This window comes from Aedes albopictus, chromosome 3, assembly GCF_035046485.1.
Source record: "Aedes albopictus strain Foshan chromosome 3, AalbF5, whole genome shotgun sequence".
In the NCBI taxonomy this organism is placed as follows: domain Eukaryota; kingdom Metazoa; phylum Arthropoda; class Insecta; order Diptera; family Culicidae; genus Aedes; species Aedes albopictus.
The window spans coordinates 448,242,326-448,265,636 of record NC_085138.1 but is presented as its reverse complement, the minus strand read 5'-3'; the positions used below and the strand labels follow the sequence as shown (position 1 = coordinate 448,265,636).

Genomic DNA, 23,311 nt, shown 5'->3' with positions numbered 1-23,311 from the left:
CTAATCCCATCCGAAGGGGGTTTGGATTGTGAAAAGAAGATAACCATGTGCGATTGTGGAATCGAGTTCAGTTCTAGGCCTGCTGGCGACGGAGATAGTCGAGTGACTCCGTAGCTTGAAGGAATAGAAGCGCCCGTCTAGCGAATTGGGAGTCGTGAGTTCGAGTCTCACCGGAGTACGTGGATTTCTTTTCATAATTTCAAATCTCAATTTGTTCATCGAGCACATGTTCTGTTGTGCACATGGATGTCAAAGCATTTTCAACAGTGTAATTTCCCACATGGCTTGGTCAGCCAAAGCAAAATCAAGAAATTGACATTTGTAAGGTGCTACGGTCACCCTTACCGTATTCGGTCGGCCGAGGACCGACCCGTCGAGAGTCCGACTGCACACTAATTGCCATACCAATAAGTGATTGGAAGGCAGTGCCCGAAGCTCTCGACAATTAAAAATAACTTCCTCTCTCGCTTTGACATACATGTGCACAACAGACAATGTGTTAGATGTTCATCTAATCCCATCCGAAGGGGGTTTGGATTGTGAAAAGAAGATAACCATGTGCGATTGTGGAATCGAGTTCAGTTCTAGGCCTGCTGGCGACGGAGATAGTCGAGTGACTCCGTAGCTTGAAGGAATAGAAGCGCCCGTCTAGCGAATTGGGAGTCGTGAGTTCGAGTCTCACCGGAGTACGTGGATTTCTTTTCATAATTTCAAATCTCAATTTGTTCATCGAGCACATGTTCTGTTGTGCACATGGATGTCAAAGCATTTTCAACAGTGTGTTTAAATTATGTTCCATGACAAATCCAGAAATCAGAACAAAAATAAAAATAGAGTTGCCAACTTTCAATGAGCAAGGTGGTGTACGGTGACCAGTTTGTCGAATTAAAAGTTTACCCCGGTTATTCGACAACAGTCGGTGTCGTATTAGCGGGATAATACGGTACGCCTCCCAATCCTTCAGTGATATTTCCAAAGATTATTTCAGAGAAGCCTTCTGAGATTCTTTTAATGATTTGTTCAGAAATGCTTTTGAAAATTCATCAAGGATTCCTCTCGGGATTCTTTCCTTGATTCCTTCTAGGATTCTTTCAGGATTCTCTTAGGCTGTGACCATAGTGGGTAAGGTGAGATGCGATCGGATGCGATAAGTTATGAGATGAGAAGAGGGATGTTTGATAGGCCATAGTGCATGAGGTTTTAAATGAGGGTGCGCATGTTGTTTTCACATCCTTTTTCGCCTATTTCGTGCGCATCAACGACTCGCGTGATTTGATCGATGAAGTCGTTTGTATGTTGAAGCACTTCTTTGGATGTGGGTAGTGAAATGATCGTTTCATCTATAAGAGGGGAAGAAAAAATGCATCCGCTTTTTGTTTTGCGCGGGTCGTTTTTTTTGCTATAACTTTGTCAGTTTTGATCCTGTTGCAATAGCAAAAACCGACCAGTTTAAAAAAAGTCTGGTGTGACTGTACAAGATTGAGATTATTGAATTAATTATTTGAGAAAAGAATGTATAACATGGAATCATATCCGCGTTTACTTTCCGAACTGAAAAAAAAAATATAATGAAATATAAGACGGTTTCGGCATTAAAACTTGCTTGATTGTGCTGACCTCGGCAAAAAGAAACAAAAATTCGGCAAGTATGTATTATTTAAGGGTATAGGTTTTTTTATTACAAAATTTTCGGCGATATCTACGAGAAAAGATGTCCCTAATAAGTACACAATATTCATCATAAGGACTGTATCGTTAATTATGAGTACATCTTTGAGGCCCTGTATTAAAAAGATTAAGTCTTATTTTGACAACTGCTGTGTGTGTTGCTAGCGTTGTAAACAAAAGATAACCTTCATTAAAAGTTGAAGTTTTTCCTCAAGTGGAGCAACGCGAGTGTTTACGGATGAGAAGCGAAAATCGATTGTGATCAGTTACTGCTATGAAAAATGATTATCGCTAAGAAAATTAGCAAAAGTTGGAGGTGTTAGCGTTTTTTCTGTCCAAAATGCTGTCAAACGATTCGGTATGCATAACACACTGATAAACTCACCCGGACGCGACAGAAAACCAGGTGCGTCCAAGTCAAATTTGGACAGCAAAATTTTCAAAATCTTCAAAAGAAAAAAAGGAGGTATTCATCATAGATTGCGCAAAAAAAATGTGGAACGACTATTGGTATGGTTCAGCGCGCCAAGAAGCTTAATTCCCTGAAGACTTACCTAAAACAGAAATGTTCAAAAACAGTCAAATTCTGACGGATTATGTGAAAACTCGGGCTCGGAAACTGTACGACGATGTTTTGAGCAAAAATTACATATGCATAATCGTGGAAGATGAAACGTATGTCATATTGGACAACAAGGCACTTTCAGGGGCACAGTTTTTCACTGTGAAGCGTGGCACTGATGTTCCGAATTCGGAGAAATCGAAGAAAAATTGGGCCAACTCAAGCAAAACCATCGACGGAACGGTTGTCCAAAACCTTATGTTGACGGCGTTGGTCTCTGACCCACTTGCGCTCAACGAGTGAGAAGAGAATCTCATTTCCGCACCGCGACTTACGCGTGACCGGTCAATAGAGTTTGGATATGTTGTTGATGTTTACAACGGGGTATTGTATTCATTCAATACAAAAGCTTCGACGCAATCCAATGTCGAATCAGAAGTCAAGTAATAAGTCAAGTAATAGTGTTTAGAGAGTGCCGCTAATTTGCAATACCGTAAGTTATAATAATAGAAAAATCTTTGATAGTGGAATTGTCATCAAAACCTTTCTATCTAGGTTGCCGTAGACGATTGTCGGAAAGTGAGAGTAGCTCGAGGTTTGGTTTGGTTGAAACAGGGTGGAGCAGGTGTAGCAAACTATAAGTAGAAACTAATAGAGATTGATAAAAGGATATAATTGAGAAATCATAATACGTTTTCTAGAGTCAGAGCTAGTGCAGAGTTAATAGATCAAATATTGTCGTGCGAGTTAGGAAAAACTATTTCTTGTGAGTGAATTGTATAATAATTGAATTACCAACTGTTTACTGAAGTCAAAATTATATTTCTAGTTTGAGCTGCACATAAAATGTCTGCTACAAAAAAATAGTTATTTTCTATTCCGAACCTTATGAAGAACACCAAGAAGAAGGTGCGAGAGCTGGCAGGATCCACGAAAAATTAAATATAAAACGATACCATGGGCTTTTCTGATGGCCAATAAACAATGTAATTTAATTTAATTTACAAAACAAATAAAACATTTTCAGATACAGCAATTTTCAGGCGTACTCATAATCAACGATACAGTCCTTATATTAGGTAAAAGAGTATCAATCGAAATTGATGTCACACTATTTTCGTTAAGGGATCTAGTTTTGCCTGACAAAGAAAAAAGCAGAACTTTTCAATCAGAATCCTTTTAGCAATTAAGTTGAATACCATAAATCCTTAAACATTCTAACTTGCACATGAATAACATGCACTGGACAAACGACCATATCAAACATTGATCACTTGATTCAAATCCCGAACAGAGAAAATAAAATGTTTTCTTATATAATAACAAAATTATGCTGTAAAAAACTTACACGATTTGATGGAATACTATTTTATATGCAATGAAATATGTTATTTTACATAGTGATCGATAGACAATACGATACATTTTTATTACGTCCGGTCCATCAAAATGCATGTCATGTGAAAAGGCATTGAGTTATGTTTAAAAACAACAACATATTAACGCATTTTATATTACCTACTAGCATTCCCAACACATTAAATCCGCATTGCTTTACATACACAACGAGCGCAATCATAAAATCCATACCCGAAAAGCATTCTCTTGCGTTCTCTTGCGATCACATGCGTCGAAGCAGCTCCATCGCATCTCCGCACTCATCGCAACTCATCTACTATGTGCGGTTCATGCGTTCTGCATATAGTTTCCACAGAGTGTGCTTCGACGCTTATCCGATCTCTTATCTCTTTGCATCGCACCTCAGCCACTATGTGCTCAACGTTAGAGACTCTTCGTGAGGTTTTTTCAATGACCCTTTCAGCATTCTTTCATTGGGAATAGGAATCTTTCGGGGATTTCACCGGTGATTCCTTCCGGGATTCGTCCTGGAATTTGTCCCGGGATTCTCCCCAGGATTTCTCCTGGAATTTTTCGTCATACTGGACCAGATAATATTCTCGGGATTCCTACGAGCATTTCTCAGAAGGAGGAGGTGTGTTGGAGTATTTGATGAGATGATTCTTCGATAGTGTATAACGAGCCAAGGGCAAGTATGGTAAAATATACTACAAGGATCTGGAAAATGTCAAAAACTAATTTCAAACGAATACATCGTCATTTATAACGAAAAGATCCTGGACAACCGGGAATTGTACCACGACACTCTCAACTTGGCTTACTGAATGAAACAATGTGAATTCAAATAATGTGGCCGAAAGGGTACCCGGGTACCCATTGAAAAAGCACGGTGTAGAAAAAAGCAATACATTTGTCGGACACATAACGGTTAAGAGGCATTTTGCAGACATTTCGGTAGTTTGCCGTAACTCATGATCCTTACGGGTGATGTTGTCTGCAAGTATTTTAAGAAAGTCAAGGCCTAATGTTGAATAATATGGTTCAGGATGTTTCCGTAAGGTGGCCTTAGAGAGCATTCAACAATGCCAACATTTCATAAATTGCAGATTTTTAAGATTTCAGTTTTTTTTTCTGCATAATTATTCCGAAAGTATTGTGTTGTAGATTCGTATTATGCAGAATAAGATACCATCACATCCATGATAGGGTGTAGTACCACTTGGGCAGGTGTACCTATTTTGGGCACTTGCCGATTATATTTGCCAATGAACTAGAATACGTTTCACGAAAATTTATCATTGATGTTAGAGCTGACTACTATTATGAAGGAAAATTGGTTACCCAAAGAGAACTATGGTTTTATCATCATACATATATCATATGTTTCTACGAAGTATCACCCAAATTCAAAGTCCCATTATAATGTGAGATGATTACAATCTCAAGTTTTCCTTTGATTTTATCAACTATGCAAGGATATCCTCGCTTAAGTTTTTGAACAATTCTCTCTCAATAGAGCAGTTGCTCACAATGTAATTTATCACCTCAGCAAAAAATCATTGAAAAAAAAAAACATTTTATTTATCAACACTGATTCACATTTATTACAATAACTTTACAGTGAATGTTATTGCTATGAAAACTGCACAGCAAGATCAGCTCGGCATTTTTCCCATCTTTTTACTGAGTTCTCAAGCAGATTTAACTCGGTACGCTCGGTTGTTTATTTTTCGGATATTCTGAGTTACCGAGCTCAGCTAATAAATTGTCAAAAGTAACTGAATCTTAGTGTGTGGAAAGCAAATATCGAACATATTGTAGAATCAGGGAAAATTTTGAAATATATCACTTTGACTGTTACGGCAGCTGTTATGTTCCGCATACTATCGTTTGGGCATGACTGCCGGACATACGTCAAAGCATACTTGATTGCTAGTAAACATTTACCGAAACGGCTCCCAAATACTGTCAAGTACTTCTCCACCCAGAATATATCCACCACTCCATTATATGGGCGCTAAAAGGCGAATAAGGGCTGCCCGCGCACAGGTAAACATCTGTGACACATGTTGTGGCAGAGTTTATCACTCGAGATTGTCCACAATATGCTGCTGCTGTTGCCGGAAGGTGGTTTACCCACTAATTGATACATTAATGACGCGGCTCCGTGCACCCTTCTTGAAAATCCGTTCATCATTTTCGCTATAGATTATCGACATATCCGGGATAATATTGGCGAATGCATTTCTTTTTTATTGGACCTGCTGCCTCATCAGTGGCTCATTTTTTAATTTGATCTATTATTCACGCATTCATCAAGCACTTCCCTCAATACCGATAAGAAAGAAGCTCTGATGAGCGCCAACAGTGCTCTATTATCCTTGTGGCGTTTTTATGACCATTTGCAAGTGTATCAAACCACTTTTTTATCATTTCCGTTGGATGGTTTTCACGTGCTTAGCAGTGCTGCCAAGTGGTGACAAAGTAGGCGACAATTATTGCCTCTGATTTGATAATCACCGCCTGCTCCGAGCGAGTGACGACAGAATAGCTATCATCGTCCCCGCGCGTCACCATCGTTACCAATAAAACGAAGCAACAAGTCAGAGAGCACCGATGTTTGATCCTGTGTGCCTAGGAGAGAGCATATAAAAAGGATTCCATCACACCGGTAGACCAACAATCACGAAACATCCGTCGACTGATAAACATCAGCTTTTTTTCTGCTCTGGAAAACCGTTGGCGCCCAAAAAGCCAGCAACAAGTGTAAAAATGTTTAAGTTACACGTGATTTGTGCCATTTTCCTGTTTGCCCTCCTCAGCTGGTCCAACGCACAACCGGTGAAGGACCAGGAAGTTGAGGATTTAATTTACAAATTGCAACAACTCAAACAACTGAACGATGGTAAATATCCTTAACCTGTTTTGTGTGTCAAGTTTTGTCCGCGTCCGAAATCATTAGTGACCTGTCCCAAGTTCAAGAAGCAACATGTTGTACATAAATCAAACATTTGTCCCTTGTCGAGTCGAAACCGTTGTTTGTGCCCAGCAACGGCCATGTCCTGAGTCAACTGTCAAAGTGTGCTATGTGTTTTCACCATGGAGAAAGAAAAAAAGCAGTGGCATTTAATCTAGCAAAACAGCAATCGTCATCGTCACAGAAGTAGTAGGCTGGCTGTGTGTGTATGTTTGCCAGCCCGCCAGGTGCTGCCTGGTGATTATGTCTCATGTGAAAAACCAGCGTGAAAGGAAGTAAGTCATAAGCGGCCCAACGAACACATTTTTCCGCCAAACGGAATTTCTTTTCCTCCAACGAAAAAATTGACTACATCCAGTGCTACGATGAAATTCCTTTTTTAATTTCCGCCTCATTGCATGGAGCTAGAGCGCGTTTTTTTTTCGGTTTCATTCGCTCTTGGACGTAACGAAAATTACAAAGCAGTCGTCAGCATTAACCAACCATGAAACATAATCAAGCTCTTATGGGGGGCACTCGGAGCAGGAGCTTTGGATTAGGACGATATAGTGCCTTACGTTGAAGGTTTTTTCATCAGTGATCCTTTACTTTTTATGGAACACGCGGTTTTCACTATTTTTAGGGCAATGCTCATTCGCCTACTAATTGCTCGCTCTTTACATGGATTTACCAGATGAGTATTATTAAAGTGGTGATGTAATATACAACTGAGCTTGAGATTGGAGAATTTCGAAATGTAACATTAATGATATTCTTGTTCTGTTTTTAATAATATAATAAAACAAGATCAAAGCAAGCTGCGAAAAGTTTTAATCGTAACATAATACTCACAACCATCATTATTTTCATTTATTTACAACACAATGGTAAAAATATTAAACAACAAATTCAGTAATGCATCAACTGAAATTTTTACGTTTTAATAACAAAAATATCATGAAATTAAAGATTAGCTTTTGTCACCCAGGTTTCACAAAACCTGTTGATTTTGACTCAATTTTGTAGAACAGTTTCAGAAGCACTAGCATATACTGAGCGTGGAGTTTCCAAGCAATGTATATTAGTAACCCTGTTAGTAATCCACCATTCCACTTATTCGTTGAAACTTTCTCAAGGAATTTATTTACATGTTTTCCAAAGTTTATTCAAAGTTCCTTCAATATTGCTGACCTGAATTTGAGTAGTTAATTATCAAAACTTTCAAAATGCATTTCGTTAGCAACTCCATTTTAATAGGGTTTCTGGAGAGGAGGTTATTCCCCGGCGGTTGACAAATGTTTTGAATTCATTGAGGCAGGATTTCCTCTTAAATTGCTTCCAGGTATGTCGTTAGAAATTCTATCAAGAAGAAGTTCGCTTCAAATTTTACCAGGGGTTTCAGATGGGCAAAGGTAACAAACAGCACTTTATTCTTTGTTTTGAGTAGAATAAAATTGATTGCACTTTGCTTATTTATTCCATACTTGCACAACACGAAGCTCCGTTGATTGATCAGGAATTTCTGTTGAAACTTCATGAGTAGCTCATGAACAGAATATAACATATATTGCTGTGTGCATTCAAAATGCAAATATCAAATGCGGGAGTACCAAATGCGGTAAGATTTTCTAACAAGTAACCCGATGTCAGTGGGAGCTTTCGAATCCTAGGGTGGCGGTGGTTTTGGCTATGGTTGCTACGTTGCCTTTGGTAACATGTCTTACCGCGTTTGAAGCGCATTTGGGCATCGTTTGCATCTTGAACGCACACAGCAATACTATTTTTATGAATTCCATGAATTCTGCGCAAATATACTCTTATAAATCGCCCACTATCCGACAGTGCATTTATGGAAGTAACTTGACTGCATTTGTTTGATTATACATTGATTTACTTATATCTACAAATGCAAATAAATTTAGTCCTGGACATGGAAGGTGCTAGCTCTACTGTACTTCAAAAACGACCCTTTTCGAGGATACCTGTTCATGTACGCACATCCTGAAGTCGCTATCAGATATAGCTAGCCCCACACTGGAATGCAATAATACTTCCTGTTTCGAAGATTGGATTCAATTTAGATTCAATTTGTTTTGGTTACAATCATTAGGGCAATCTCACCGAAAACAATCCAAGGTAGCCGTGCCATCATCATGCGAACGCCTTAACTTATCCCACGTCTCCACTAGACTGAAATGTCTTGCCATTTTGCTGCCAGAAAGAGAAAACGTAACAGAAACGATCAACACCGCTGCTTTCCATGCAAACAGCGAGAGAACATTTCTGTCTAGTGGAGACGTCGGGTTAGTCATCGTCAGAACACTTGTCGTCATTCCATTTTTCTCAAAATTATCGATGTGTGACCACACTGTATGATTCTGGAACCACTCGCCAATCACTGATAGTATGGCGTACGAATAGTTTAACATGTGAAAACACACACAAAAAAACAGCATCTGACATCTTCGATACGAATTTCGGCAGCGTTTGCATTAATCGACCCGCAGCAGCAGCATGAAACACCTCCGGATGGTATAGCACTACTCAAAACTATTCTTCTTAATTCTTCTCAAAATCAATAAGCCACTTTCCATTAAAATTCGCACAGACCAAACACTCTTTCATACGCGGAAGAACTAATCCGGATGGCGTAGCACCGGCCAAACCGAATCCAGAAGAATCGCAAAGCAAAAACTAGCGCACGCAAAATGAATGTGACAAGCAGCTCAAATAACGTCTGCACGCGGCAACGCCTACTGTGCTTCCCAAAATGCTGACTTTCTCAAAACAGAAAGAGTGAAGTTAGATATTTCTGATCGATATCGAATATCGATATGTGCCCTTCTGCCTCCAAACAAATTTCCTCAATTTTTAGGCGTCACATTTTCATTCAATTCATACATGACCGAATCCAAAGATGGCCGTCACAATGGCTGCTTTGAGAATACCGAAAACACGGATTGCTTGCTCACTAGCAAAAACGTTAAGTAGAATTTTCAGCTTCGTGAGTTTTCTGGATGACGAAATCGGTGCTCAGAAGAATGCGAGTCAAAAATGCACTAAATGGGAGTGTATGAAATAGGAAATAAAATGGGAGTGTATAAAATTTTATACATTTTTTTCTGCGTGTTTCTGTAGTTTTTTTTTTTATTATTTTCTACATATTTCTGTAGTCTTCGTGCTCAACAGCACAAAGGGTGTAGAATGTGATGCAGAATATTTTGTCCGGATATCTTTTTTCATTATACAAAGCTGCGTTTTGTAATCAATCATGTTCATTAAATCTTTTAAAAGTTCAATAGACAGTATCAGATCAGTCGGGATTTCCTAGGTCATCCAAACTTGCGTTTACATCCGAAAGTCTACAGCTGTAACTATAACTTTTTTTCATTATACAAAGCAACGAACGATACGTAATCTATCATATCCAATCAATCTTTTGAATGCTCAATGGACATCATCAGCTGCGATGTTCTAGGCCATCCAAACTATTATGATGTTTCAAATCTTGCATCTACAGCAATTGAAGTTTCTGTTTTTGGTGTATAGAGTTATGTTGCCTAATCTATTTTACTTACTGGAGCCTCTACAATATTATCAAGGACTGTGGCATAGCTTCGAGATATTAAGAATCCTGCAAAATGTCCTGCAATATATTACATGGAGTCTACAGCCAAAATGATAGTTTTTTTTCTGTTATGAGTCTCACAACACAATCAACCGTGTTAATGTATGTTTCTCATACAATAATTTCTTTGTTACAACACTCGGGTCGTGGCTGTAGTCTTTCATGCTCGGCCGCGTCCCACATTTGCCAGATCGTTCTGCTTTGCAGGGTTGATATCCGGTATTCTCACGACATGCCTTGCCCTTCGTATCCTTCCAGCTTATGCCACTTTCCGGATGCTAGAGCTCAGCAAGCTCGTGGTTTATTCTTTGCCGCCACGCACCGTTCCCCTGCACACCGCCAAAGATGGTCATAAGCACCCGACGCTCGAACGCTTTAAGGACTTGAATGTCCTCCTCGAGTCCAAAAGTATCGTAGAATGACTCATGAAATGCCAGGACAATAACAGATTACAGTTGGATGTGTGATGTTAAAGTTCACTGTCAAAAACTAAACTTCAGGACAGCTTGGATGACCTTCAATATCCCAAAGGTTTGTAATAATATTTAGTAGACAGGTTGGTCCAGTAATCACGGTTGATTACGCAATGTTACTCAGTATAGCAGATACATACGGTTACTGATACGAATGTAGCTCTGAAGTTCTAAATAACAAGGTAGTTTGGCTGACCTGGAATATCCCTATAGTGTCTCTAAACGACAATAGCTTCACGTATCCCAACAAATTATGATATGCTATTATGTATGGCGTAACAAAAACATAAAAATATTCTTGTAGATTTAAAGGTTTCATTATAGGAGAGTTTGGAACACCTAGACTAGACCATCCCAGAATATAAAACACCCTTTGATATTCTTGACGAAAGTTAGACGAATACATAGAAACGTAACCCATAGGTATCCAAATTCAGCATTTAGAACAACTGGTATGTCAATTTTTCAGTTTCTCCAAACTTAACCCTCTAATACCCAATCCCGCCTTTAGACGGGGTATAGTTTGAGCATTTTTGTAATTTTTGTTTCGTGGAAAATCATTTTTTTTTTATTTTTGGCTGATATTTAGGGCTGTTCTGTATATCTCAAAATGGTTTTTGGTGTATTTTGAAGCGTATTTACATTTTTTAAAAATCATTGAAAAATTGATGTTTTAGTCACCTTTTAGAAGTCATTGTTTATTTTGTATTGAATTGCTACAATTAACATATTTTAAATTTTTCCCAAATCATTCTATCCTTGTTTAATAGTTTAAAGGAATGGAATACACTCTAAAATTGTTTCCTTAAAATTACACGGAAAATAAAATTTTCAGTGAAAAAAAATTAAAATAATAATATTTCAACAATAATCATAAAATCTCAAAATGTTTCTATCTCAAGAAAACCGTTCCCCAAATTGGCTTCCAGGAAAAATATAAAAGTGTGGGGATGTTCAAAAATAAAAATTAGAAAATCAAAAACTGAAATTCACGAAGTCGAAAATTAAAAAGAATCATGTTTAAAACATGTTTAAATCGATTTTAGATGACGAAAAATGATATTTAGATCAAAATCAAAAATTTCGGTATTAGAGGGTTAATGATGTTCAGGATGTTCTAGGTTGTGAATGAAGTTTCAAACACAAATATTTAAAATTTTCCTTAACAGAGGACTTAATTTGCAATAAATTTTCTGAATTCAGTGTTCTCTTTTATTAAATGTGTGAACTTATACAGCCGATTCTATGTTGGGGTCATATATGACCCTTTCGGCTCCAAAGGGTTAAATTTTATAAGATTTTTATAATAAAAAAAACACTTAAATTTAAATGCATTTTTCTGTAAATCTTTCCCCCAACCAATCATGTAAATTGAAAATGTTTCTTGGAAATCAAGTGAAATTTTCTCTCAGTGTATGCGTATCCTTTCTAGTGTGCAGCAGAATGCTCAACAACCGACAAGATTTCACGCTCAGCAAGCCATTTTTACGTTTACTGAGAGTCACCAGGTATGTTGTCGAAATCCAACTAACACATGTCATTTTTTGCCGAGACTTAGTTCACAATTTGCTGGGGTGATTCCAGCTTTTATTGAGCTCTTCTAACCGTATATAGCCATAATTAGCTGCCTAAATCATGATTTTCTGCTTATTGGAATGTTTCATGAAATTGCGAATGATTTCCGAAAGTTGCCTTGGTGATGGCGATGATAATTTGACGCAACGGTTTACGCTGTTTGGCGAACCCCCTTAATGTTTTTAGCTCAAAACATCCACCGTTTTCATTTAGGCTTTCATTTTATTTTATATTTTCAATGACTTAATTTCAACTTATGCTAGTTCTTCACTTCTATCGAAAACCATAACTTTACAAAGCATAAGTGATTATATGAAAAAAAAAAATAGCTGGGTCGCCAAAACCAACGATCGCCAACAGTGGGCGGAAGCTTGTGAAGGTTTGTAAACACTTGATATAAATCATAAGTTTCAAAGTAAAGTATTGTAGTCAGGCCCGGATTTAAGGGGGGCAATGAGGGCAAGTGCCCCAGGCCCCCTGATTGAGATGGCCCCCAGAATCCCAAAGCACTATATATATTTTGTTCAACGAACTTATATAAAAACACAGTTGTCCTAGAGTAGCTGTAATTGGGTTACTAAAAGTCCCGATATTATTTCATAATCTGAAATTTTACTTGAGAATAAATCGAAATCCTAAACTTCATGATTTTTGGTGCACTGGCACTATTTTTAGAATGGATTTACAGTTTTTGCGGGATGCTTCCTTCTATATGAGCAGCCATTCTAAAACCATAAAACTGTTTTGTCAATTAATTGATAAATGTAAAACAATTGAAATTTAAAAAAAAAACAACTAAACGATTCAATTCTCCAGAGAGGTATATGTACAATATTCATCAATTGGATAAAAAGAAGATTCTTGTTTATTTTGGTGTACACGAGTTTCTCTGAAACCTCTTGAAAGTTTTTATTGAGTTCTGTAGAAAAAAATAAAAACGTTTCTTAACAAAACTAAAGATTATTTCTTTCAGAGTAAATTAAACGATGTTTGTGTATCAATAGAAATGTCATGTCATTGATAGTTTAACCATTCAATCACTTATTTGACAATGATTGTGTATGCTTCTGTTGATAATACGATTATATTCTGGAAACACATTCTCAATACCCATGTGCCTCAGTTCGTTGAGGACAGACGTTTTTATGGGAAAGATATGATAATTGTTCCAGGAGATGTTTAGGAAATTCGGATCAATTTTGGAATCCTAGCTTCCTAAAACATCTCGGAGCAGCGGTTTTACATATCTATATTTTGGGTTTCACCGACGTTTTCTTAAATTTATTGCTACAGTTGCCCCCTGAAGACCTAACTTTTTTCAGTCTAAGTCTTGAAGTACTCATAAAATATTACAATCGCAAAAAAAAAAACAGTAATAATTTAAAAAATACGACTTACACAACATTGACAAAAATTAATATAAGGTTTACATCTTTAAAATCTTGCTTTTGGGGGCCTACTCTAAAAAGTTTGCCCCGGGCCCCCCGAAGCCGAAATCCGGCACTGATTGTAGTGACTATATTGAGGCTTTGGAAAAAGTTTCCCAAAGCATAGCATCATTAGAAACCAACAAAACTGAATGTTGAATAATAAAATACAATTAGGATTACAATCGAATTCCAGAGGATTATTTTTCAAATAAGTTAATAGATCAAGTTTCTGTGTGGTCCAGGATTTTATGGAAAAGTCAAAAGTAACAATGAACTATGACTAAAATTGTTCAAAAATTAAAAATTTCAATCCAAATTCAAAAATTAGGAAATTCTAGGAAAATGTATGATGAGCATCAAGAAAACAACGGAAGGAACTGGTTCACAAATTTGCAAGAAGGATCTTTGAGAAGATTTTCAGATTCCATGAAAACCTTTTTTAAAAGAATGTCTAACTGTTTCCATAGATCAGAATTCGAAGGTATAAAATTCAGCTGGCAGTCCCGAAAGGCCACTATACGGGGGCCTCGGTCAGCACTCACCTGAACTGCTCAAGATGTTACCACGAGATTTCCAGTAGTAAAACTACCAATTAAACACTTTTTCTATAATAATTTCTAATATTAATTTATTTAATCTAACAATTTAACTCTATAATTCCGTTTTTACAATAAGCACTAGCTGAAAGCACGCGTCTGGTTCGGTTGAAAATTTTCTTCTATTTGAATTTCTGCTCGCATGCTTTGATCGCGAGTCGCACGTTGGCATGGTAACCGTGGACGACGTCGCCGCGCCTAGATACCCGAGCAAAAAATCTAGTTGCAGCTACTGTTGGCAACAGAAGGAATTTCAGGCAACCTTTCAAACTTTTCATGGAATACCTATCTTTAAAAAAATGATATATAATTTGTAGAATCTTTCTGGTGTAGTTCTACTGTTAACACCTAGCAAGAGTGACGCATATGACAAACCCAAGTAACAATTAGTCTTGTAGAGGTTTTAATAACTGTCAAAGAACTTTACACCTCTTATTTTAGCATTATGATTGTTGTAATAATTTCTTCCAGCCTATTTGACAAAAAAAAAGTTACCATTACCTGAATCGGAGATTTCTTGAATGACACACTTCCTGGAATGATTCATTTCCCGGAACACGATTTCGACATTTTGATAAAGAAAGATATATTTCCTACGATTCGGAACAAATTCCCTCAAGAGTTCATTCTGAGATTCCTCCAGCAGTTTCTTCACGGATTTTATTATAAGTTTCTTTTTGAAAACCTTTAGGAAACCTCAAGATTTTTTTTTTGTAATCGCTTGGAACTCCTCAGTAGTAGGTACTTTAGGTTTCCCCAAAGGATTTCATCTGGGAATTTTCCAAAAATGTTTCTGAGATTCCTCTAGGCAGGGTATTCTGCTTAGTTTTCTCCAGGCTTTATAATTCTCCTCGAAATCAAAAGAGTTTTGCAACATGCTCTAGAGCGGTGTTTTGTTTTTGCCTCGCCGCGAGGTAACGAACGAACCCCAAACAGAGAGGCAATAAAAATTGAGCGAGGAACGAAAAAAGAGCCGATAATGAATTCGGTTAAAGAGTGCGATTTTTGCCTCGAGAGTCTTTCTTTGTATGGGAGTGGAACTCGCGAGAGCTTTTTGAGTGTGAGTGGTCGTGAGAAACACAACAAGCAATTGTGAGTGTTGGACGAACTCCTCGACAAGCTCACGTTCGGTGCTGTTGAGGATATGCGTTGTGATTTCTGAGTTACATTTTTTCTACTCAGAAAACCGTCGAAATCGTCTTCTCATTTTCTCGCGAGGGAGTTTCTGTCAAGCCTGGTTTTCTCTTGAATCGGTGAAACGTTTTCGAAGAGGAGTTTCTTATCCTAGGATTTTTCCAGGAATTCCTTCTTGGATTTGCCTAGATCATCATCTGGAGTTTCTTCGGAGATTCATTCAGGAGTTCCACCAGGAGATAGAATAAAATCTATAAATTCTAAGTGTTTCCCAAACTTTTAGGACGTAACGCCCCCCTTAGAGCCTGAGAAAAACATATTCGCCCCCCTAGAGAGATTTAGTTTTTCCATGATAAAAGATGTTCACTAGTAGGTGTTCTAAAAAATAAAAGTGGTGGGAAATTGAAAAGTTATCACAAAAATATATTTTGTACAAAAAGTACAACTATGGAATATATTGGTATAATTTCAAATGTAGTCAGCTTTGCTCAGTAATTGATGCGAATTCACAAGCTTACTTTGATTTGGATTTTTTTTATTATCAAATGAGTAGATATGCAGACATGCATTCATTACTTGATTTCAAGGAAATTCAACGCTGGATTCGTGGAAAATTTTCAAAATTGTTCGTAGTAATATACAATGTTAGGAATTCCTCCGGGAAGTTTATCTGAAATAATTTCGAACAATGTGTGACGACTTTCTTAAGAAAAGTGTTCATAGAAATAAAAAATCTTGAAATGTCAGGGAGTTTTAAAGATTCAGTTGACATTCTGGACTTGTATTTCAATACATTGAAAATCTCCCCTTTTTAGTTTTTTCGTCAATTTTGGTTTTTCAAATTTATTTAATGCCAAAAAAGTTCAGCCTATTGGACGAAGTGGCTTAATTTCCCCAACAGGGGAGGAAAAAAAAACAAAATTTTAAAAATCAAGGTTATGAGCGGCTGATTCAGCTGTTGTAAAGCAATAATGTGTGCTGGTTGGCTTGTAACCCGGGAGCGGTCGCGCCGTGTACTGAGTACACGCACCATGAATGAAGTACGCGTATGGCACACAGTGTGAGCGTGGTGTCGCTGAGAATGGCCGAAGACGCGACAGCTCGAGGGTTTGGCAAGACAACCTCATGAAATTTGTCCAAATGCTAATTCTGAGATTCATCCGTATATGGAATTCTTTTTATAAATACATAAATACATTTCAGACTTGTAACTTTGATCTTGGATTTCTCCAAGAGCTTCTGTTGGATTCCATCTAAATAAAAACGTTCTTGGATTTTGTTTTTCAGAACTTCTCACTGCGTTTCCTCCCTGAATCTAGACATTCTTTAGGAGTCCTTCTTCTAAAAATCCTTCCGTAGCTCCTTTTGGAAATCCTCCGGAAGTTCCTTCTGGGTCTACTCCAGAAGCTTCTCCCTGTAAACTTCCAGAGGTTCATTCTAGAAATTCTGTAGGGGTATCAAATTCTCCAGAAGCTCCTTCTGGGAACCCTGGTCCAAAAGATGCACTTCCATTCTTTGCCTCCTGGCTTATGGAAAACTTCATCTGATAATCTTAGAAATGTTACTTGTGGGAATCCTTCAAAAGCTTCTTGCAAGAGCAAGAGCTATTTCTGGAAATTCTCCAGGAGTTCTTTGTGTGCGATTGCTCTAAAAATTCTTGCTAGGGTTCCTTCTGGCGTTTTTTCATGGAAATCTTTCAAGAGCTCCTGGAGAAATGCTTATACATATCGAACTACCAGACTAAACACCTGTAGGAGAAGCGTCTAAGCGATTCCCTGGAGCAAACCCCAGAAAAATAAAAAGATCTAGAGGACATCTGAAGAGGAATCCGTAGAAGGAACTTCTTGCAGGATTCGTCAGTAGGAATTCCTGAAAGAGTCCAAGACGGTATATGTTAGGTACAATATTTGCCATATAAATCAGCCTCCAAATGCAAAAGTTTATGTACCTAACCTAAAATGCTAAAAACTGCCAAATTTAATTTAATAGAATGGAGTTTTTTTGCATAAATCGTTAATTAACACATTAAACGACCGATGTTTCCTTTGAAATTGTTGAAAAATGGTCTTCATTTCAAAAAGCCCAAAACTGCGACATGCTTGAGCAAATCTGAGCCTGGATTCAGATTCAGCGACCCAAATTTTGACAGAGACACATAAGTTTTCATTTGAGACAAACACATGGATTAAATACCTGTGTTCCATCCTAGGAAGCTAAGGACCAAGGGGTGACATTAAGCTTCTCTTCATTGTAACCTCCATCGCTTTTCACGTATTTTGCTTTACTAAAAGCTAAATGGCTATCTTGGTAAATCAATAACACTGCACACAAGGCGCGGCCACTTCAATGCTTGTAATGCATTCCTGATGTACTGCAAGCATTGATAATGACAAGAAAAACGGTAGAATTTATCGATTCTATCAGTTTTCAGGATTTTTCAAATGAATGGCTATGTATGCATGTATAGACTAGATTTAGACCAAGTGTTGTTTTTTGTTTCGCAGTTTCCTTCAAAATTTCAAGCAAATAGGTTTGTATGTTAAAAATCCTATTATTAAATGCCTCGATGTTATCACGTTCTGATCAGCTATTTATATAATTATAATTGCTTTTGGTCAGTCTGATTACTACCGAAGTTGTGCAAGCATCCTTCATACTCGCCAACACCAAGCAGCGTATTAAGTGACATCATTTTCCAGTGGAGAAATCTCCAACCCATATAGCCGCCACCCCGCATGTGAGCGTCAACGCCATTTAGGGCCAGCAACACGTCCTCCCGTCCGAGAACTAAACGCAAGCGACAAACGTGACAAATTATGTTCTTGAAGTCGGTTTTCCTGGCATTCTCAAGGCGAAACCACCCAGTCAGTGCCCAGTAGGCTACGATGAATCCGAGTTGGGAGGGATGCACTAGCAGCTTCCTCAATTGCTGTGCTAATACGATGGAAATGACAAAACAACTCGCGTAATTTACTTGGATGGACTTGGAAATTTTAATCTCCTGGACACTCTCTCTTCACGGTTCTATCTAATTTGATGAATGAGAGCAAGCTGAAGAGTCGCCATTCTCGAGTGTATATTTCTAATTCCTCCAATCATAAATTATTCAGTTTCAATCACAACGAAGCACTTATCTGTCAGAGCAGTGCTCGCGAGATGACTTTCATTGAGCAAATCACATGTTTGCGTTTTCTTCTGGCTCAGCGAACTTTTTAAACTTGACACATCAAGTGGGAAAAATCATACAAACGGTAATAATTGGAGAAGGATTTACGAAAACAAGCATTTGTCGCCGAAACGACGTTCGTGTAAGAAGAGATGGTTGATCTAGAAGATGGTTGTTTATGATTCGTAGTCAAGGTAATGATTATGCTCCTGCCCCATGTCAGTGACATGAAACATATGATGCAAATAGAGGCATGGCTGACTTGATTGGGTGTTCACTAGCGAAGAGCCATTCACGACTTTTATTGATTTTTATTTCAAGTGAAAGAAGTGAGTGAGACTGCAAAATTGTTGCAAACCTTGCGCTTACCCAGAAAATTAAAAAAAATGCTTATTCATAATAAGGTTATTGGGTCATTGATGGTAGAATAATGTGCAATACAACAGCCTCGCGATTGGGCAGACGTGCTTCACTGCAGTGCAAACGGGTCAATGTATATCCCTTTCGTGACGGACCATAAAAGTGTGATTATCTCAAATTTTCTTTTATAAACTTAACGTCCCCTAGAATAAAGCTTTCTTTACTTCGGCTACTTTATCCACATATGTACTTTTTGGGGTCAAATTAGGACCAGCACAATTGTGCTGGTCCGTCCTCAAGCCGGTCGATGTTCTCTAAGTAATTGCTAAAAATTGTCTACTTTTAGGAGTTTTTTGGTACAGCAAATTTATTGTTATTATTAAATCACTGCAAAGTGTTAGTTTGTAGAAATTTAGACGTATAATTTTAAATCAAGGAACACAAGATCAGCTTGACAGGGTATTCAAATAATAGGAGTGAGTAAAAAGAAGATAATAAGAACAGCAAATCCCTGTTCCAATCTAATTCATGATTTCGATAATATGGAGTAATATTTTACACCCAAGTATACAAAGTTCCTTAAAAAACTCGTACAAGCTGATATCGTGTTCCTTGAGTTGAAATTATACGTCTTAGTTTTTACAAACTAACACTTTGTAGTGATTTAATAATTGAAATCAATCTTTTATATCATATAACGCCTAAGAATAGGCAATTACCGATGGAACTTGGACCGCCTTGGGGACGGAACAGTACAATTGTGCTGGTCGCACTATGACCACCCAGAAATCTTGTGTTTTTCAACAAAGCACCACTTTTTCTTCGCTGTTTTCCAGAACTACTCTTTTTCTATCGATTTTTATCGCTGCATACCTGGATTAAACAAATATTTATAAAAATACGACAGATAAATTTTTTTCAACTTCTAGGGTGATTGTTTACTTTTTGTTTAACTTTTCGTGGTGTTTTTTATAAACAATTCCAATCAAAGTTGAGGCTCAGAAATACAAGTTAGAGTAATAACTCGATCATAAAAACTATTCACATCACATATTTTGAGCAAAAAACAATTGAAAAAAATGTGTAAAACCAATGCCGAAAAACAGCACGATTGTGCTGATTCGTCACGAAAGGGATATAAACAAATTATTTCACTGTTTCCCTTTTTCAAACTTAGAAATCTAAATTTGCTGTAGTTTCGGAATACTATTGTTAGTTGGTATTGAAAAAAAAACATTGCGAAATGATGAGTAGCTTCAAACCCGAAGCAACGAAGGGCTACAAATGTTTCAGACATGTTTCACAAAAATTTCGTTGATAAGTATGAAACACGTGAAAACTCCAGCTGTCACTTCCATCCCCAATTGCTTTATCTCATCCTCTTACCTTTCTTCAATATATCTTGGGTTTGACAGTTTTTCCTAGCATATCAAAACTTTGTAACAGCTGTAATATATTTCTGTACCTTTTTCTTTCCCAACCAGTCAGGTATGATAATAAGGCGACAAGATCGAAAAGCTAAAAAGTTGCATTTAACGAAATGTTTCACTTTTTGATGAATATCTGTTTCCATAGAGATCAGCACCTTCTCGCCCCCTACACGGAAAAAGTTTTGCGCAAAAATTTACACCCATGGGTGTTAAAAAAAACAGGATGTACAACTTTATCATCTTCCGCATCGCGTGTGCAGCCTGCCAGCTTTATGCATAGATAAATGACCGTTTTACGACCACAATAAAGATACCGAACATTGCGCGTCGGCGGCGGCGGCAGCAGATGATGAAAATGGACTTCCGTCGCCAGTTGCCATCATGTTGAAGGTGTTGTCACACCACCTCTCATTTGCGAAACATTTTTACGACAAAAGTCAGCCGTTGCGTTGGTTGCATTTTACTTTGCCTACTGTGTTGCACTCAATTGTTGCAGCATAGCCGACGCAGAGCCTACTGTGTGGTGGCGACCCCACTTGTTGAACCACATTTTTTATTTTCTACCAACTCTGTCGCCAACCTCGACCCGATGGATGATTGATTGCATTAAAGTGAAAGAGGAGGTGCCAGTATGTACAAATGTTCAAACATTGGTCAAAGAGTTTTCCTTTATGGCACCAGTTGTTGGATTTTCACACGCACGACGACGACGTCTGTTTGATTGTGGACACAGGAAAAGAGAGCACAAACGGATAGCGAAAAAATCAAGCTGTGTGGTTTGATGTCGTTTCCATGTATTTTCCCATGGCTTGCTGTAGTTCGGTTTGCTTATGCACTTTCCGACTTCGATGCAACAGCCAGAGTATCTGTACGCACATATCTCAATACGAGCTTGAGAAAAGTTGGCTATGAGCACATGAAAATTCCTTGAGCTTGAGACTCGCGATGTTGGTGCACATCACATTAGCATTGCGAGTCTCAATGAGACATCTCAATGAGACAATCGATGCGAGCTATGGTCCACTGCACTAATTTATGCTGGCCTGCATACTCTTACAGAAAATTTGACGCTTGAGCGGTGCCGACACCTCTCAAACGTCAAATTTCGTGTAAGAGTAAGCAGGCCAGTATAAATTCGTGCAGTGGACCATACAATTTGTTATTTGCCCAACATCACCGCAGTGCACCGGTTCGATTCCCTATCGCAATCTTCACTAGGATGGAATATCTGGAAAATATCCAGCTACGGTTGCGGGTTAACGTTTTCCGAGGCGGATTAAAAGTATGCTGAGGCAGTTTTGATGCAGCCAGAGTTTATTTTTGGATAGTGAATAGTGGTAAGAGGAACAATCTTGGTAGGGACCTCTTCCCCAGAAACGTACTAAACATCCATGAGTCCATATGACACAAACAAGCACGCTGAACCTGTAGTACGCCAGAGTGATGTGCTTGACATAGCTCCTAAAGAAGGTTATACATATCGTCTTGGGGGTACGTTGCCATTTGAATCAATACAATCAACATCAAAATTTATTAGAACCCCAAATAATCTAGCCCATTAATTGAATTCCCGGAAAATCATCTATCTCGATATTTCTGTCTTAAATCCGAGGTGAGATCAGGTTTACAAGACCTAATCTGGGCCTCTTAAATGGCCTCGGTGCAATTTGTTCCTAACTGACAAACATCTCAATGAGACGAGTCTCACGAGACGTCTCATTGAGGCACGTACACTAGATTTTTCATGAGCATGCTATGATCTCAAATCACACAAATTTGCTTGAAACGCATTTCAAACAAGCGCATGGCACACTGTCTCATTCATGTATACATGAGATTTCAGAAACTCTGGCAACAGCGCTCGTTCAATAAGAATAACATCGGAATGAAAATGTCCGGCGGTTCGATCTGTGAATTGGGACTGAATAAACTGGACCATTATGGGTGATTGTTTTGGCGTGCGCGTGGTGTACACACTTCTGAAGTCAACCACCGCGGTATTTTGAATGGCGTCTATGGAGACGCATGGTAGCTTAATTGGAAATCGAGTTAGCACGTGTGAGAGCTCATTACCGGTAGCATTTGGAAGAATTATGTAGCTGAATAGAATACTGGTGATAGTTTGATCAATGCCTAATTTTGGTTTCGTAAAATAACTACAGAAGTTTCGGTAGTTGATTTTACTAAGGTTCAGTGCAACAACTGTCAAAAATGTATGGAAAAGTTAAACAAATCATTTTTACTGAACGAGCTTAGTTATTAGTGTTGAGATTGGTATTTCTAAGAATGATTTGAAATGTCAAATACAACCACCCGCAGGTAAAGCTTGCTGCAATCTGGCACGTATTTAGTTCAACTTGTTGGAGTAACAAATAAATAATCAAAACAATCTCACCGAGAGCTATCCAAGGAAGCGCTGCCGTCTCCATGGGAACGTCTTAACATCATAGTCAGGCTTACTCCTCGTCTCATCACGATCGCGCACCCAGTCAGTCATCATTAGAACACATGTCACTTAATCTTTCAGAAAACTATAAATATGAGTCCACATTTTTTCTGGTACCACTCGCGAATCACTGATTGCGTATCGTATTAGGCAAAAAATGAAAAAAAAACAGGCGCCTTTCAAGCACTTTATATTGGGAAACTATTGGATGGCGTAGCACAATTAAGCGTTCTAAGTTACAGCCAACCGATTTTCACACGGAAAGATGCGATACTCTTGATGCAAACTATAGTGAGCGAAATATTATTGGATCGTTTTTGTTAATGATTTTATTTTCAATTCAAAACACTTCACATTTTTCTTTGAAACACGTTTATTATCGCGAAAGCTAACAACAACAAACTGACGTTCCATTCAAATGCTCATTAGGCACCTACTATGATTCAACTTTCTCTATAACGACGGTCTTTACAATTCACACCTCTACTCCTTGATGTATTTGCTTATGTCGTAGTTTCTTGAACAGGA

General features: G+C 38.0%; 1 protein-coding gene across 1 annotated transcript in view; it reads left to right on the top strand.

Moving 5' to 3' along the window:
• The first annotated feature begins 6,160 nt into the window (after positions 1-6,160).
• LOC109425743 (orcokinin peptides type B) overlaps positions 6,161-23,311 on the top strand; it is a 36,512-nt gene continuing 19,361 nt past the window's right edge. Inside the window, exon 1 of the mRNA XM_029864570.2 lies at positions 6,161-6,494. Within this exon, the coding sequence (XP_029720430.1) occupies positions 6,362-6,494 (133 nt within the window). The 5' untranslated portion in view covers positions 6,161-6,361. The remainder of the gene's footprint in view (positions 6,495-23,311) is intronic.